We start from the raw sequence: 17,428 nt of genomic DNA on the forward strand, positions 1-17,428 counted from the left end.
AGCCTCACATTTGGCGTGGAACTTACTTAAAAAACAAACAAACAAACAAAAAACCCTTCTAAGTGAACAAATGGGTCCAGCCTGCCAGCACCAGCTCCAAAGGATTATGTATCTCTTACTTTATCTGTAAGACAGATGGAAAGAAGTGATGCTTTCTGGGGTGATGAAAACCACATTATAAAAAAACGATCAGTGAATTATAGATTTAATTGAGATGGGAACCTCTTTATATGTATATGCCAAGCTTTCAAGATCATTATTTGTAGAGAAATACTTCTTTCAGAAATACGAAGGATATAGAAATAACTTTTTTTGAATAAACATCATCTGAATTTAAATTTTAAACTATAATTTTGGTGCCTTTAGGAACAACAGTCCTAAATCCTTTAGGATACTATTTATCAGATGATGGAGAGTGAGACCAGCGTGGAAATAGGGGCCAGAAACCTGCTTTTCTGTCCTGCTCCATTCTGGCCATCAGACCTTAAGCAGGCTATTTCTTTCTTTTTTTATTTATTTTATTTATTTTTTTAACATTTATTTATTATTAAGAGACAGACACAGAGCATGAGCAGGGGAGGGGCTGAGAGATGGAGAGACACAGAATCCGAAGCAGGCTCCAGGCTCCAGGCTCCAAGCTGTCAGCACAGAGCCCGACGCAGGGCTCAAACTCACAAATTGCGAGACCATGACCTGAGCCGAAGTTGGACGCTCAACTGACTGAGCCACCCAGGCGCCCCATTAAGCAGGCTATTTCTAACCCTTTCTTGTCCTGGTTTTCTCATCTCTCACAGACACACCAATATCTGTACTCTGTCTCACAGGATAATTGTGAGACCTCAATTAATAGATGTATACTTACTTATTAAATTAAAAGGTGTAGGAAGCGCTATACAGCTGTCAGACTTTCTTAAACCCTTGTATTTATTATATACAAGCACTGTGTATCATATACTTCCACATAAGTCATCTTATATAATCCTTACAACAGCCCTGGGAAGGAGATGGTCTTATTCTCATCTTAGAGATGAGGAAATGGAAATTCTGCAAGATTGCAGTATGCCCCAAGAGCAAACACTTGCAGAGCCAGAACTGAAACCCAGGTCTCTATTCAAAGTCTGCTTGTTCTGGAGCGCCTGGATGACTTAGTCAGTTAAGCATCCGACTCTAGATTTTGGTTTAGGTCATGATCTCATAGTTTGTGAGATCGAGCCCTGTGTTGGGCTCTGTGCTGACAGTGTGGAGCCTGCTTGGGATTCTCTTTCTCCCTCTCTCTGCCCCTCGCTCCCACGCGTGCTTGAGTGTGTGTTTTCTTTCTCTCTCAAAATAAATAAAAACCCCAAAAATGTTTATTTTAAAAAATAAAAAAATTAAAACAAAAAACAAAAACCCAAAGTCTACTTGCTCTACAATTGTGTCTCTGTTTCTTAAACTCTGAAGTGTCAGGAAAGTGATTTCCTGGCTGCGGATAGCAGGGAGCGGGTAAGAATATGGTCAGAAATGGTGGACTGCTGCCTGCTTCCTCCCTCAGCTGAGGGTGTGGCCTCCCCAAAACGGACTTGGGTTAGGAAACAGAAGAGCCCCGTGTCTAAAACATTCCCTCATACGGAAACATGAAGTATATGGATGTTTTGCTTAAATTCCTCCCGAAAAGTGATATAAGCCTCCCAAATAAAACAATTGGGGTACAGTCAGGAATTCACTTTTCAGATCTCACAGGACCCAACTCTTGAGCGGATAGCATCTTTGACAGCTGCCAGTCCTAGTTAGGGCGTTGGGGGCCGAGGGAAGCAGCACTACGAGATGCTGTGTCTGCTCCTGGTCTTTGTGGCCACCTGCTCTTACTAAGTTTCTGCCATTCCTGTTTTCTAGCTGAGGAAATGGAAGTAAGTACATTCTTCAAGGTCCCTGCTGAGGTTGATACCTGGCCAGCCATAACTAATGCGCATGTTAGGCTGATTCTGGAGCGTGTGCTTTTCTGCTGCTCTGTTGTTGACTGTCTACCGCACGCGACACTGGACTGGTTCAGAAGGGAAGTGTCAATAGGGAGCCAGAGGAAGATGGGGTCGTTGAGGCCTTTCTCTAAAATCATGCAGTCTCCTGTATGTTCTGCATATGAGACCTGGTGCAAATGTCCTTTGCATTGTAAGGCTTTGGCAAGTAAAATGCTGGGCCCAGTAATGCTGCAAAGTAAGAAATTCTGAAAATCCAAACTTCATATGATTTCAGATAAAATCTTATGTTGGAATAGGTTTCAAACCCAGACAACAGCTCAGTTTCAAATGTTACTTAATGAAATGGTAGCTGAGTAAAGAGCTAAGAGGATTTACATGACAAGTTTTAATCTCTAAATCTGCTAGGAAGTCATGAAAACCAGTGGTCTTGGGAACACTCTTATGTTTCTGTCTGGACATCTAAGGTCTTGATGGTTTTCTGAACTAGGATTTGGTAGCAAGTCTCTGTGCAAAGATGCGAACCATCCTCAGGACCTTTGGGATGCTTGGCCCTTACTGATGTTCCTGCTGTGCGTGTTCTGACACAGTCAGGGCCTTTGTTATTGCTCTCACCTTCAACCCCCATTCTGTTACCGGGTTGAAACCTCTAACACAGACATATCTCTTGGGACATACATCTCTTGGGATATAGAGAAAAACGAGCCTGTTTGTATAGGCTTATTTCTGTAATGCTTAAGTGTGTTTCCTCAAGTTCTGGCACTGGAAAATGTGGAACACATTGTTGCAGGGGACTTCAGAGGGCAATTAGGAGTCAACTTCTTGTTGTCAGCACGCCTTTATTTAAAGTTAAATGTACTTTTTAGGTAGGTAATGCATTCACAGTTGGGAATTCAAAAGCATACGCAATGAACAGTTTCCCTCCTGTTTTTGCTGAACCACTTTGTCCCCCTCCCCAGTGACAACAATCTCAACTGTTTCTTGTATATTCTTCCAGAGATGCTTTATATATCTATAAGCAAACAAGTATGTGTGTGTATCTCCTTCCTTTTTGTTTTACACAGATGGCACTGTGTGTATTCACCACCTTAGTTTTTAAAATTGGCAATATGTCTTAGAGATGTTTCCTTATTTACATATAAAGAGCTTTCTTTCTATTTTTGTTCATTTTGTTTCTTTAAGACTATTTTCTAATGTTTGTACTGAAGTATGTTTAACCAGTCTCCTATTGATGGACATTTAGGTTTTCCTGGTCTTTTACAGTTACCAGCACACAGCATGTGTCATCATTTAGGGCTCTCAGCAGTGCTGGAGGCATGTCCTTGGTTAGGTGAGAAGGGCTGGGATCTAGTGTCCAAGTGGGAGGGTCATCTGTGCCGGGGTCACAGGCGGTTCATACATATAACAGGAGAGGAAGCCGAGTATAAGGCCTAGATGCTGGTGGATGGATAGCTGTAGTGGGAGCTTGTGGACTGTCTTTTGTGATTGCTTCTGTTTTCTCAACTGAAATAGAAAATAAGGTCTTCAGCTAAAATTAAGAAAGGTAAAATTGTTTGAGATGGATGAAGCGACAAAAGGAAGGTATTGCCTAGGACAACGGGAAGTGAATGAACTAGGCAAATACAGCTGATTGCTGAGCACTTGAGATCAGTGGTCAGGAAATCAAAAGGAGGCCAGTCGGCATGGTTGTTTATCCAGCTGTGTTCAGTACTGCATGAGGAATTACAGAGTTGGATTTAACCAGCGTTGGGGTTTAGCCAAGTGACTTTTATTCCTCTTTCCACATGAAATGGCTTATTTAAGGTTTAGTTGTTAGTGACCAGAGACAGTGAAATCTCTTGGCAAGAGCAGAACTATTGCAGAGTTAGACAGATGAAATTCTTACTCCTGCTGTGCTGTGTGATGAACCCTCTTGTGGCTTTCAGATTTCCGACTACATGATGCTGCCCGACACAGCCACCCTGTCAGAGCGGCTTCGAGTGTGTCTCCAGGAGGGCGATGAGAACCCAAGAGACTTTACCACCCTCTTCGATCTGTCCATTTACCAGCTGGATACCACCTCCCTCCCCAAGGTCATCAAGTCAGTACCTGTAGCTCTCAGCTGCACTGAACTTCATTCTTGAGTGTTTGGTTTGAAAACATGAGCCTGGGGACGGGAGATAGGGTCATGGCATATGTGGTATGCAAAACATGTTCTCAGATCTCTGATGAGATCGACAAAGATAGCTGAGAAAATTGGGGTGGGGGTTGCAGTTATTAGTCTCCTGTTGTGTCCCAGGCTCTGTATCAGGCATTTGGGGCAACCAGCTTGTCCTGGTTTGCTTGGGACTTACCTGGTTTCTGCAAAGAGGGTCTCATGCCCCCAGGAGCTCCGAGTAAAGTGAGCTGGTTAGGCAAGGTGCCCTGCAGGCACTCCATGTTATTACTTCACTTCATACTTTGAATTGCCTCTGAATTACCTGCTGCATTTCCAGCTGAGGAAACAGGTTTAGGGAGGGTAAGGTCTTCTCCCAAGGTGGGAGCCTGAATGGCTTTCAGACTGGGGCTTTCTCTTGTTTCATTGCCTGCTCTGTTGCCTGCTTGTTGTTATTGTCCATTCCTAATGACAGGGACAGGGACTGAGGGCAACATTTCTCAGCCTCTTTGGCCAGGCATGGGGTTTACATCTGGATAAACCAAAGGCTGAGGGTGTAAACTACTGATGAGTGTCTAACTTCCTACTGCTGTATTTATGTTCAGGTTCCCCAGATACTTACTGACCACCTCCTGTGCCAGGCACTGTGTCCACAGTTCATGGTTTAATGCAGGAGACAGACACAGGCTGTGGTGCAAGGTCATTGTATTAATGCTAAACATGGGCGTAATGAAGAGTGAGAATTTGACTCTTAAGGGGGTGAGCAGGGAAGCCTTTATGAAAGAGGGGCCCTCTTAGCCAGGCATTGATTCTTTCAACAAACAGTTTAGGGGGCCTTGTGTCTGCTTGGCACTGTACTGGGTGCTCCCCCGTAAGGGGTGAAGAGGCTTCAGGAGATGACAGGGATGTTCAGAGAGAGAGGTGGGCGATGATGTAGCTTCTGTGCAAAGCCCACATGTTCACATGTGTAGGTGTGTCCAGGCAAGGAAGTTTATTTCTAACTGCTCTTTGAACTGCATTTAGCCTTGACTTCAAATGAGGCCAACTTAGTAATAGTTGAAAGCTTGGTCCTCTGAAGTGCCCCGCAACAATCTGTTCTGTGTTCTCCAGCACGGGCACTTGAGGAGACCTGCCTGAGCATCACAGAAATAAGAAGCCAAGGCAGACAGCCTGAGGCTCAGGGCAAGGGCCTAATTTGTGAATGGGATGCTAGTAAAGACCTCTAGAGGAGGGACAGGATTGAATCTGTTTTCTAAAACCAGATAAAACAATGCCTTGCGGCAGTTTATACAATTGATGGGGGGGTGGGGGGAGTAGAAGAAACCAGCTAGGCGACTGTTGACAGTAGATTGGAGGGTTGAGGGGCGACACTGGTGGGAGCAGTAGCTGTGGTTTCAAGAGATGTTTGGGAAGAAAGAATCCTAAGCCACAGGCCATGGAAGGCTGTGATGGCAAGGTCAGAGATAGTGGTTTCTCCCTCAGGGATCTGGGCACCTGGCAGTGCTGTGGACTGGCTCTCAGGATGCGGGGAGAGGAGAGAGAGAGGAGTTCTGCTCCAGGCGCCTCCATCTGATGTGGCTGAGAGGTTGCCCTGTGAAGAATGCAGGTGGAACCACCAGTGTAGATGTTGAAGAGGCCTAGAGAAGGTGATTAGAAAAGTGGGGGAAGGGCTAGGTACTCTCAAGGACAGCACTGGAGTGGGAATTGGGCTGGAGACAGGGCCTCACAGCTACCCTTGCTTTTGAGGAGGAGAAGAGGAGGGCCTTTGGCAAGCTGGGGAGAAGGAGCTGGAGGGGCAGGGGAGTGCGGGCAGCAGGAGAATCCCTGGAAGGGTGTGGGGCAGGGAGTAGGAAAGAACTGGGAAACTGGGAAACCAGATGGCCTGGAGATGGGCCCGGGGCTCCTCCTCCTCTGTGGTTGGAACTTTTCTCAGAATAACAAAAGGCACAGCAGGCTGCCCCACTTGTGAGTTACAGTCCACCCAGTTTCTGCCTTTGCTTTCTGTCATCTTCTGATGTGGTTTACATCAGGGTGTTGTGACTGTGCTGAATGTGGGATTGATTGGAACCATTATTTTAGTGCCATCAGAGTCAAGTAGTAGATATTTTGGAGCTTAGATAGCTCTTTTAATTGAATTTGTCTTTTATACCAAAGCAAAGGACAGTAGTTATGGGCCAGTTTCTATATGGTGCTCTTAGGAATTTATATTTGGTAGTAACATCTTTTGAATACAATTCCTCTTTTCTAAGTAAAAATTCGATTAGCCTTTAAATATTTAAACATCTGAATGATGTTGCTCTGAAGTAACTTCATTTGTCCATCTGGTATTTACTGATGCCTGTGGGGGTGAGGTAGAGACAAAGAGCGTGGAGTCCCTGCCTTCTGAGTTCATGGACTGATGGGTTGGGGACTGAGACATAGAGTGGTGAAAACACAGTGCCAGAGGTCAGGCCAGGGTGTTCTGGAAATAGATAACTCAGCCCCATTTCATAGGTTTCTATTTAGCATTGGCATTTGTTCCTCCCCTTATCCCCCCCCCCCCCCCCCCGCCCAGCACCCCCACCGCGCAGTCAGCTTTCTGAATTAGGTTTTCTTGGTTTTAAGATTAGTTTCTCCACGCATCCCCCACTCCCATCAAGCGCACGGTGACTCGTAGGTGGAGGAAGATTTGGGCGAGTTGCGAGCTGAGCAAGAAAGAGAAGATGCACTGGCGTTTGTTTTCTTATTCACACAGGGCTTCAGTGTAGCCAGCTCCATCTGCAGACAGAAAGCAAAAAATCATGGCTGGGATGGCCAAGGCCAGAAAATCATGGCAGCAGGGTTCTTCGTGTGCCAGTGGTGGGACCTTTAGCTTAAACATTGCCCCTAATGACATTCTGCCTTCAGTATAGACTGAGTCATGGGGCTTTGGGTTGGCAGGGATTGGCCAGCTCTGAGTTCTAATCTTGCCTTTGTCACTTCTTACCCATGTGACCTTGGGAAGCTTCTTTATCTCTATACTTCTGCTTTTTTTTTTCTATAAGAGATTATACCCACTGACCAGGGTTGTTTTGCAGTCGGTACTCAGTGAAAGTTATTCCTGTTCCCTCCCTAGGGATCTTCTGCATTGCCAGGAAAGCTTCTTCGCCCCAGGCACCTGGGAATAGTGGAGGCAGTGATAGCAGTCAGCTCAGCTAAGTGCCTTTCTGAAGTCACAGACCTCTTTCCTTTCTACAATCACTTGTCCATAGAAGCAGGCATGAACTTTGTTCACACCCATTGACATTTGCTTGTTTAGCTTAATTTTAAAAGGTCACAAATGTGTTCATAGTTTAAATTAGGTGAGTATATTTTAATTTGCCTCATTTCCAGAGGAGTTCAGCCAGCTTACAAAATTATTACAGTGCAAAAGGATAAAAGGAATGTTTGAGAGAATGGAGGCAGAGGGGAAGCCATAATCAAAAAGAAACACAGGGGTAAGGTCAGCACTTGACTCTGTAAACTCATCACTGGCGTTCTCCCTCTGCTGTAGCCACTCTGGCTGCCCTGAGGTTCTGTGAAAATATCTAGCACCCTTATTCCTGTTCTCCTTGCTCTTGCCTCTGCCTGGGATACTTTTGAAAGTAAGTGCATGACTTCCTCCCTCACTTCACTCAGGGCTTCTCTCACTTCTCTCACTTCTTCACTCAGGGCTGTACCCCCTGCCTCTTCCCTGTCTTTATCCCTCTGTCCTGGTTTGCTTTTCTTCTTACTACGTATTGACACCTGTCATCTAGGGTCTTGTTTATTGCGTGTCTCTCCTCTAGTAGAATGTAAGTTTACGAGGGCTGCCTTGGTCTCTTGTTTTCACCGTTGCTGTTCTCCTGGTGTATAAAACCGCCTGGTGCACAGTACATATTCAGTAAATACTTGCTGAGTGAGCACACAAAAGTATATATTGTATAGATCTGTTCAGTTGCAAGAAGCAGACTTCAGATTTGACTCCTGTCTCTTGGTGGTGAAAAAAAATAAGGAAACAGAGTGAGTTACCACATTTATAGTGTCCACTGGGTAAAAAGAAAAAGCCTGTCTAGGAGAAGCCTGATATGAAACTTGAAAAAACTTTCCCCTTCAGTTCACAGTATAGTTGTGCCATGTGACACAGTAGGGAATATTCGTGAAAGGATCATTACATTACATACACCAACACATTTTGTGTGCTTTTCTGTGAAAGTGTTGAACCACGTGATTTGATGGAGAACAGCGCAGTGTGGTCAGTTAGATGTGCTTTGCCACAGTGTCTCATCCTGATTCCTGCTTTTTTTGTCTTCTTGCTAACACAGGGCCCATGAACAGCTAAATGTGAAACATGAACCTCTCCAGCTCATCCAACCTCAGTTTGAGACCCCACTGCCAGCCCTTCAGCCAGCGGTGAGTAGGTGTGCATGGGGGATCCTGCTACAGAACCCCACTGTTTGTCCTTACTTTCCAGCGGGGCCATCACATGGTCCTTCTCCCAACCATGTGTAGTTGTACACCCAATGCATGTGGTACTTCTCAGGAAGTTGTGTTTCTCTGGCTGTAAACATGCAGAGACCAAACCTATTAGTACTCCTTAGGGACTTCCACTGGGTGTAGCTCCCAACTGAGAAATCAAGGGCGTGGACTTTTCTGGTCGTTAAGCATTTCCCATCTGGTGTACTTGGAGGGTATATAGGAGAAATCCTGGGTGGAAAGGAGGAAATGCTTTGTACTGCAGCTTTCTAGGCAACAGGCCCTCAGATTCATAGCACAGTCTGTAGCCCAGGGGGTAGTCACGTGTGCACAGGTCACTTTCAACATTCCAGTCCAGCATTAAGTCAACTTACCTTCAAAACTCTCTTATCCCACCACATTCTGGAATACACTTTCTACATGGATCTACATCTGCTTCCCCAATTTCTGCCCCTAATGAACTCATAGTTAAATGAGAAACAAGTTGTCCAATCAGATGTTCAACACAAATAAGCATAATTATCCCCAAGCTTTTGTCCTTGCACAAGTTAGTGGGCACTGGTGTGTCAGTTTGATCAGTTTAGTGCTGTTTTAGAGCTGATTCTGTTTGATTGCTTACAGTGCACTAGTCCTCTTGCTTGATACGGTCTAACGGGTTAGGGCAGGAGGAGGTGACAGGCATTTGGGTGGTTCATCCCAGGGAAGGGCTGAATTGGCTTCTCATTTCCTTCCATCTTATCACTGTCAGTTGTGGCTTTGCATGTCTTCTTTCATGAAAGACCTGATTTCCTTTCAGGTTTTCCCTCCCAGCTTCAGGGAGTTACCACCTCCCCCACTGGAGCTGTTTGACTTGGATGAGACATTCTCTTCGGAGAAGGCCCGCCTCGCTCAGATTACCAATAAGTGTAAGTTTGGCCAGGTTTTTTTTTTGTTTTCTTTTGTAAGTTTTATGTAGTTGTGAACTTCTGAGATTTGCCATGAGAGAAAGCTGGAGTTTGTTCAGGGAGAACAAAATATGAATGGCAGTGTAAAATGAGAGTTTCTGTTTATTTCATGTAAATGATATTGGTTGTTTCTCTCAGGCCAGTTTGCTCAGTGAGTTAGAACATGATGCAAAGCAGAAGCCAAGGTCTCAGCTTTAACCCTTATAGGTCTTTAGTTCTGACTTATTGAGTAACCATAGGATGCATTCTGACCCTGGCTGCCACTTAGCAAGTCTAGGTCATTGGTCATACGAGCCGTTAAATAAGAAAATTCAGTCAAGGCCAGAAGAATTATAGAGACTTCAGATCGGAAGGGATCCTGGGAGAGTTATGTGTACCCACCTTGACATGTGGATGAGGAGGTGAGGCCCCAAGCCTCATGCCTACGAGGTGAGTGGTTCTCCTGACTCTTGGCCCAGTGCTCCCCTGACATGCATAGCAAATGGGCCTGCACACAGGTGCCTAGAGGCATAAAATTAACCATCCATTTTGAGGCAGTGACCCCACTCCTGAGAATCTAATCTAAGGAGATATGTGAAGGCATATAGATGATTACTATGTTATTTATTTTTTAAATTAGGAATAAAAATTATTTACCCATTGGGAATAGGCTTAGGGTACACTAGCAGGGGAATGGTAGTAAATTGTGTCACATTTATTTGATGGGATGACATGTCATTATAAAAGAGGTTTCCAGGGGCCAGGGAGTGACACTGATAGAACTTAAGTGAGAATCCTAAATGAGGAAGGGCAGGATATAAAATTCCATGTTCACTAGGATCCTAACTATGAACAACATCTATATGTACCCAAGGACCAGGAAGGAGACTGCAAAAATAAAAACAGTTCAGTGTAGAACACCTTAACTGCATCTCTCTTCTTTGTCAAGCCTTGTGGTAAGTGCTGAACAGCAAAAATTAGCAAGACGTAGTGATTGGTGCAGTAGGAATAACACACCTGTGAAGTGTCAGATGGTTTGACCCAGCATTTCTGTTTCTAATTTATCCAGTTTATCCAAAGAAATCCTTGTAGAAATGTGAAACAAAAAATTATAGCTATAGAGATATTAATTGTAGCATTAAAAAATTGACAACAGTCTAATGGCCCATCAGTAGAGGGTTCGGTTTAAAAAATAACGAAATATTATACATCTGTTAAAGGAAAGATACAGAGCATAAGCTTTGACATAAGATGTCCATGAGACATCATTAAATAATGAAAGCAACTTACAGAACTATTATAGTTTGATCCTATTTTTTACACATATGTAAATATGTAGGCATACATGGCAATAATTACCTTAGGTGGTATCAGTGGAGATAAAGTTGGGGCAAGAGATTTTTGCAGCTGTATGGTTTGATTTTTTTTTTTTGAGAGAGAGAGAGTGTGTGTGCATGCACGAGTAGGGGAGGGGCAGAGGGAAAGGGAGAGAGAGAATCTCAAGCAGACTCCATGCCCAGTGTGGAGCCTGACGTGGGGCTTGATCTCATGACTGACCATGAGATCATGACCTGGGCTGAAATCAAGAGTCAGATGCTTAACTGAGCCACCGAGGTGCCCCTATGGTTTGAATATTTTAATAAAAAACTTACATTTCTATCATAGCTTTAAAAAATGCACATCAGAAGGGGAAAACAGAAAGGAATTACAGTATAGTGTAAGAAGGGCTGTAATGGCTGTCCATCCTTGATACAGGGCTGCTGGGGATGGTTGCACAGAGATATGTTATTGGTGGAATTATGAGTGATTTTTTTTTCTTCTTTCATTTCCTTTTCTATAATATTGCTATAATAAATGCTATTTAAAATACCCATATGCCCTTCTCATAATTGTCCTTGCTACATTCAGAGAATGGTAATTTGATTTCCTTCTAGTTCCTCCTATTCTTTGTAATGTAGGAATGCTGGATCTGGGAATAGGAGAGCCAGAGCCATTCCAGCTTTATTCTAAAGTGTAATTTATTTAATTTTGAGAGAAAGAGAGAGGGAGAGGGAGAGAGACTACCAAGCAGGCTCCACATTGTCAGCAGGGAGCCCGATGCTCGAACTCACTAACTGCAAGACCATGACCTGAGCTGAAATCAAGAGTCGGATGATGCTTAACAGACTGAGCCACCCAGGCGCCCCCAGTTTTATTCTAATTAGGAGTGTCACACTTTTGTCCTGATTTATAAAAGCAGCACATCAGAGATCTCTTTAGTTTGTTACTGTGTAGGTCCTGTGGTCACATTACCCTAGGAAAAGTGAGTGATCTTGAGAGGTATAGGAACCTGACAAGGGGACACCTATACCATAGTAAGTCTGTACTTTGGAAAGGACAGGAAATAAGGGTTAATCTGACTGCTCCAACTGTGCTTAGGTACTGAAGAAGACCTGGAATTCTACGTCAGGAAGTGTGGTGATATTCTTGGAGTAACCAGTAAACTACCAAAGGACCAACAAGATGCCAGACATATCCTTGAGCACATCTTCTTCCAAGTAGTGGAGTTCAAGAAGTTGAATCAGGTAGAGCCTAGAAAGCCCACTGAAGTGGAAGCTCTTTGAGTGGTGGTATCTTCCATAAACTGGACTTCTCGTATTTTATGCCATTCATTCATTCTGCAAGTATTTATTAAGTATCTACTAGGTAAACAAAACAGACCATGATCCCTGCACTTATGTTCTAGCTGAAGCTTGACAGAAGACAATAAACATAATAGATAAGTCAATCACATGGTATGCTAGAAGGTGATGGCATAGAAAAAGTAGAGCAGGGATCAAGCGTGCTGAATGTGGCAGTATTAAATAGGGTGGTTAGGGTAGGTCTCACTACAAAGGTGATATTGGAGCAAAGGCCTGAAAGTGTTGAGGATTTTGCCATGCAGATAGCTGGGAGATGAGTGTCCCTGGCAGAGGGAGACCTGTACAAAGTCCTGAAGGCTGGGCTTGGCCTGGCTTTTTTGAGGCATAGCAGTGATGTCAATGTTGCTAGAGAGACCTGAGCACAGGATACAGAAGCAGGCCATGAGGTCAGCACCTCATGACGGAAATCATCTTTCTCTGGACTGAGGATCAAGGGCTTTAAAATTATGCCTGGCCTTCATTTTGTCTATCCCTTGATGAGATTTCTAAAATTAAATGTTCAACCACCGTTGGAAATGGGCATTTATATACTACCTATTCTACCAATGGGAGAATAAATTTGTCCCACTTTTCTGGAGAGCTTTTTTATATTGCTTAAAAGTCCTCAAAATGTATGTACCTTTGACACAGCAATTCTAATCCTCAGAATTTGTCTTAGTAATATAATCCTGAAGGTGTGTAGATTTGCCAACCAGGATGCTCCGTGTAGCACTGTTTTAACAGAAGAAAAATCTTCATCAGTATGGAGCTAGTTAAGTACCAAGGGCGCATCCCTAAGATTAAAAATGTTTAGAAGAATGTTTGAGGACTTGGGAAGACATTCAGGATATGGTAAATGGGGTTGGGGGGAAGGGCTATAAATATATACATACTTAGGATTGTATGTGCTGAGTGGAATGGTTGGAATCTACTGGCAGGGACTGACTCTGCTGGGTACTCATGATGCTAGGTGTTGGGGCTGTGGTAGTAAACAAGATGAAAGTGGCCTTTGCTATCTCTTCCTGAGCCACATGCAGTGGGGGAGACTGGAATATATAGGGGCAATTAACAGCGCTCTGATATAATGCTGTGAGGAGCACAGAAGTGAGTTGATATAACTGCGGAGCACTGAAATGTGGAATTTTGCTCAGGTAGGTTCTCGGCAGTACTCACCCTGCTGACAAGGCAGAGACAGGCCCCTAAGGCCAAGATAAGAAGTCTGGTGTGGTATTTGCCTTGGTGCCTTCAACTGTATTTGCTCCCCGCTCATTGCGGTGGGTGGCGGGCAGTAGTCAAAAGCCCTGTCCTGAGAGTGAAAACTTGATCCTCCAGCTGGATTCAGCCTTAAAGCCAGGGATTTCTATATGTCCCAATTAATGATGGTTCAGAATCTTAATCAAAGTATAAAACACCAGACTTCCCATTTCATGCTTTGTACTGAAATACTAAAATTCTGTGTCTTATTTCTTCATTCAGGAACACGACATTGATACAAGTGAACCAGCCTTCCAGAACAATTTCTGAGGACCATGCCTCTTGAAGCATCTTCTGCCTCCTGATTCCTTTGTAAACTATTTTTGAATTGTTTCTCAATTCCTTATCAACATTGTCTATACACTCTTTCTTCCATGAGTTGTGGAAGGTCTGTGCGTCTTCTGTAGTGCCCAGATAGGTATAGCGTTTCTAACAAGATCCTTATGTAAGATACATTCCATTTTTAAGATTAAACCTACTGAATCTGTACTTTTATAATTTATGAAAGTCTTTCATTGAAGTCTTTTCTTCCAACTGTAGTTCTGAATTTGAGTCTCTTTTATCAAAGGCATAAATGTCAATATTATGAATATTATTCAGCTTTTGGACTACCTCAAGGATATAAAGCAAACTTAACCCACATGACCTGTTCGCCAAATGTGCTTAATGAAAAAGATGAAATAGTAGATAGATACCTTCCTTACATAGATCACTCACCCCTTCCTTTCTCAGCTACCCCCAGGACACAACCATTTGGAGGCTGTTGTCTCCATTCACACTTTACCACCCTCCTCTGAGCTCCTGAAGCACTGAATTGTCATTTTCGGTTACAATGATGTGATCATCTGTCCCGAGGACAATGGGAAAGACTGTACGTGCTTGAATGGGACAGCTGGGTACTGGATACACTGGGGACCTGCATTGGTGGACCCTCAAAGCCAGATAGAAGATTGCAGAGCCACTACCAGTGTGTAAGGAATGTGTTGCAATGGGAACAGTTTAGCTGGTGGGTTCTATAAAGATGGGAACTGTGGAAGGAAGGCCATTTATGGAGAGTGTGATATAACCCCAAGAGGAAGTAATGAGGATGAACTCAAGTGCTGTTGTAAGAAAGGTGGCATTTTGAAATAGATTTGGTCTGATGGTTGGAAGGTCAGATTGGCAAGATTTTGAGCCTGGTATCCTGGGAAGTGGTGGAGCTATTGGAAGATGGAGATTCTGAGAAGTGAGCTGCTTTGGAGCATATGAATCCAGTTGAGATGATGGCAATTCATAGCAGTGGAAATAACCAGTAAATAGCTAGAAATCCGAGGTTTAGAAAAGATATCGCTATTGTTCATATGGAGTTGATAATTGAAGTCATGAGAACAGTCTACCAAGGAATTAACATTTTTAGAAATTCAGAGCCTTGGAAATAAAGGCTCACATCCTGAATTTCAAACTATTTATTCATGTTAAAGCTCTGTTCACAGGCTTCCATTGTCTCACACACTGGAGCCCTAGTGCGGGGCTTATTCAGAGTAGCCAAGTCAGAGCAGAGTCTTGGGGAAGGAGGAGACCACTTTGCTCAGAGGGTAGAATCTGGAGGCCAGCTGAGAGAAAACTAGCCATAGAACAACTGGAGTGTTGTGGCAATGTATTTGGAATACATTTCATAAATGTACTCAACTATTGTCTCCCAGCCCATATCCTCTTCTCTTACACTGTGGGTTTAATGCTCCTGCAATTGAGAGATGAGGTCCATGTTCCCTCCCTCTGAATTAGGCACTATAGTGGAAGTGACACTGACTTGTGAAGCTAGGTCATAAAAGGCTATACAGCTTCTGCCTAGTTCTCTTGGGACACTCACCTTTAGAGCTACAAGCCAACAATGGAAGAAGTCTGAGGCCACTTGGATAGACTATGTGGATGGGCCACATATAGGTGTCCTGGCCAACAGCTAGAGGTCCCAACCTATACCAGTATCACCTGCTAAACATGTGAGTGAAGATGCCTCCAAACTGATTCCTGTCTCCAGCATCAAGTCATCCCTAGCCTTTGAGTTGTCTGAGCTGAGGCGGCAGACATCATGGAGCAGACAAGCTGTCCCTGTACCTTTCTCAATTCCTGATCCACAGAATCCACAAACATTATAAAATCACAGTTTAAGCTACTTATTTTGAATAGTTTGTTATGTAGAAATAGATGATTAGAACATATACCTACGATTTTAGCAAGAACTTTTTGGATCTATCTGAATTTAATCCAACTTTACTTCCCAAAGGGGACACAGAGGCCTAGAGAGACCTAGGGGCAGAGCAGCATTGACAGCCTGCCTACTAACCTAGAGCTGTTCCCATTACATGGACTTGAAAAGGTGCCTTGGAGGGGGCAAGGCCTGTCCTGTCATGGGTCATGTGGCTTTTTCCCTTGTGGCAAGGATGTATGTTTTTTCCCAACTTTTTGAAAAATTTGAAACATCTAGAAAAGTGGAAATAGTATAATAAACACCAATACCTACCACCTTTTAAAAATTAACATATTACCATGTATACTTTATATATGTGTGTATATTTTTCTGAATGCTTAATATTAAACTTCAGACATTATATACTTCATTATATAACTACAGTATACCATTATCATTTCTGATATTTCATGCTTAGTCAGATGTTCCCCAGTTGTCCCCAAAATGTTTTATAGATGTTTTTTCAAGCCAGAATCCAGTCAAGTTTCACACATTGGATTTGATTGTCTCTGATCTGTTTTAAGTCCAAAACACAGTTCCCTGTGTTTCTTTCCCTCCTCCTCCTTCCCTTCCTCCTCCTCCTCCTCCCCCCACCCCCTCCTCCTCCTCCTTCTTCTTTCTTTTTTTTTAATGACATTGATTTTTTTGAGGAGACTAAATTATATGTCCCACATTCTGGATTTTTCTGATGGTGTCTATTGTCCCATTATCTCCTTTACTGCAAAGTGGAAGTTAAGTTTAAAGGCTTGACTATCTTTGAATTAAACATTTTTGGCAAGAATAGCTCATAGCTGATGCTGTGTATATCACAGTCCTCTATTAGAGAAATTAAGTTCAATCCACTGGTTAAGGTAGTGAGCAGGGGTGCTTTTAAATTCAAACATGAGGGGCGCCTGGGTGGCGCAGTCGGTTAAGCGTCCGACTTCAGCCAGGTCACGATCTCGCGGTCCGTGAGTTTGAGCCCCGCGTCAGGCTCTGGGCTGATGGCTCGGAGCCTGGAGCCTGTTTCCGATTCTGTGTCTCCCTCTCTCTCTGCCCCTCCCCCGTTCATGCTCTGTCTCTCTCTGTCCCAAAAATAAATAAAAAACGTTGGGAAAAAATTTAAAAAAAAAAATAAATAAATAAATTCAAACATGAGCTACAAGAATGCTTTTATCCCAGTTGCTGTTCACCTATATTCTCGAACTTCTGGTATGCAAGCCTCTCGAAATGAAAAAGTTAATGGAACTGAACAAGTATTTCAACTTCACTCTTAAAACATACCCGAAAACTGGGGCACTTGGGTGGCTCATTTGCTCAGGTCATGATCTCGAGGTTTGTCAGTTTGAGCCCCATGTCTGTGCTGACAGAGAGCCTGCTTCAGATCCTCTGTCCGTCTCCCTCCCTCCCTCTCTCTCTCTCTCTCTCTCTCTCATGCATGCACAAAAATAAACGTTTAAAAACTCCTTAAAAAAATACAAACACAAAAACAACAAAAAGTGATAGTATCAGTCTTAGTGGGTAACAGCATAAAAATAACTGTTGGAGATCTTATTTGTTGAACTCAAATACATCTCTGCTCAGAGAAACTTGAGTGTCAAAAGAAGAGGAGATATAATGAGAAAGGGGAGATAACATGTTGGGGACAAAGGTCTCTCCTCTCCCCAAGAGCAGGAAGGAAAATTTGGAGTATCTTATTCACAGATCTACCTACAGTCTGGCTTTTGCTAACTTATTTATTTATTAAACCAAATATGAGAGGTTTTATTCAAACTGTTCCCTAAAAGGTTCTAGAGTGTTACGTGTGCCCTAATGAAACTTAATTTAAAAGATTAGGTAATACCTAT

At 43.3% G+C, this 17,428-nt stretch overlaps 1 protein-coding gene across 1 annotated transcript in view; it reads left to right on the forward strand.

The window, feature by feature from the left end:
* IFT52 (intraflagellar transport 52) overlaps nucleotides 1-13,914 on the forward strand; it is a 33,827-nt gene extending 19,913 nt beyond the window's left edge. The window contains exons 10-14 of the mRNA XM_060618172.3: nucleotides 3,878-4,032; nucleotides 8,388-8,475; nucleotides 9,335-9,443; nucleotides 11,880-12,025; nucleotides 13,598-13,914. Of these exons, the coding sequence (XP_060474155.2) occupies nucleotides 3,878-4,032; nucleotides 8,388-8,475; nucleotides 9,335-9,443; nucleotides 11,880-12,025; nucleotides 13,598-13,645 (546 nt within the window). The 3' untranslated portion in view covers nucleotides 13,646-13,914. The remainder of the gene's footprint in view (nucleotides 1-3,877; nucleotides 4,033-8,387; nucleotides 8,476-9,334; nucleotides 9,444-11,879; nucleotides 12,026-13,597) is intronic.
* The last annotated feature ends 3,514 nt before the right edge of the window (nucleotides 13,915-17,428 follow it).

This window comes from Panthera onca, chromosome A3 (genome assembly GCF_046562875.1).
Source record: "Panthera onca isolate mPanOnc1 chromosome A3, mPanOnc1 haplotype 2, whole genome shotgun sequence".
NCBI lineage: Eukaryota > Metazoa > Chordata > Mammalia > Carnivora > Felidae > Panthera > Panthera onca.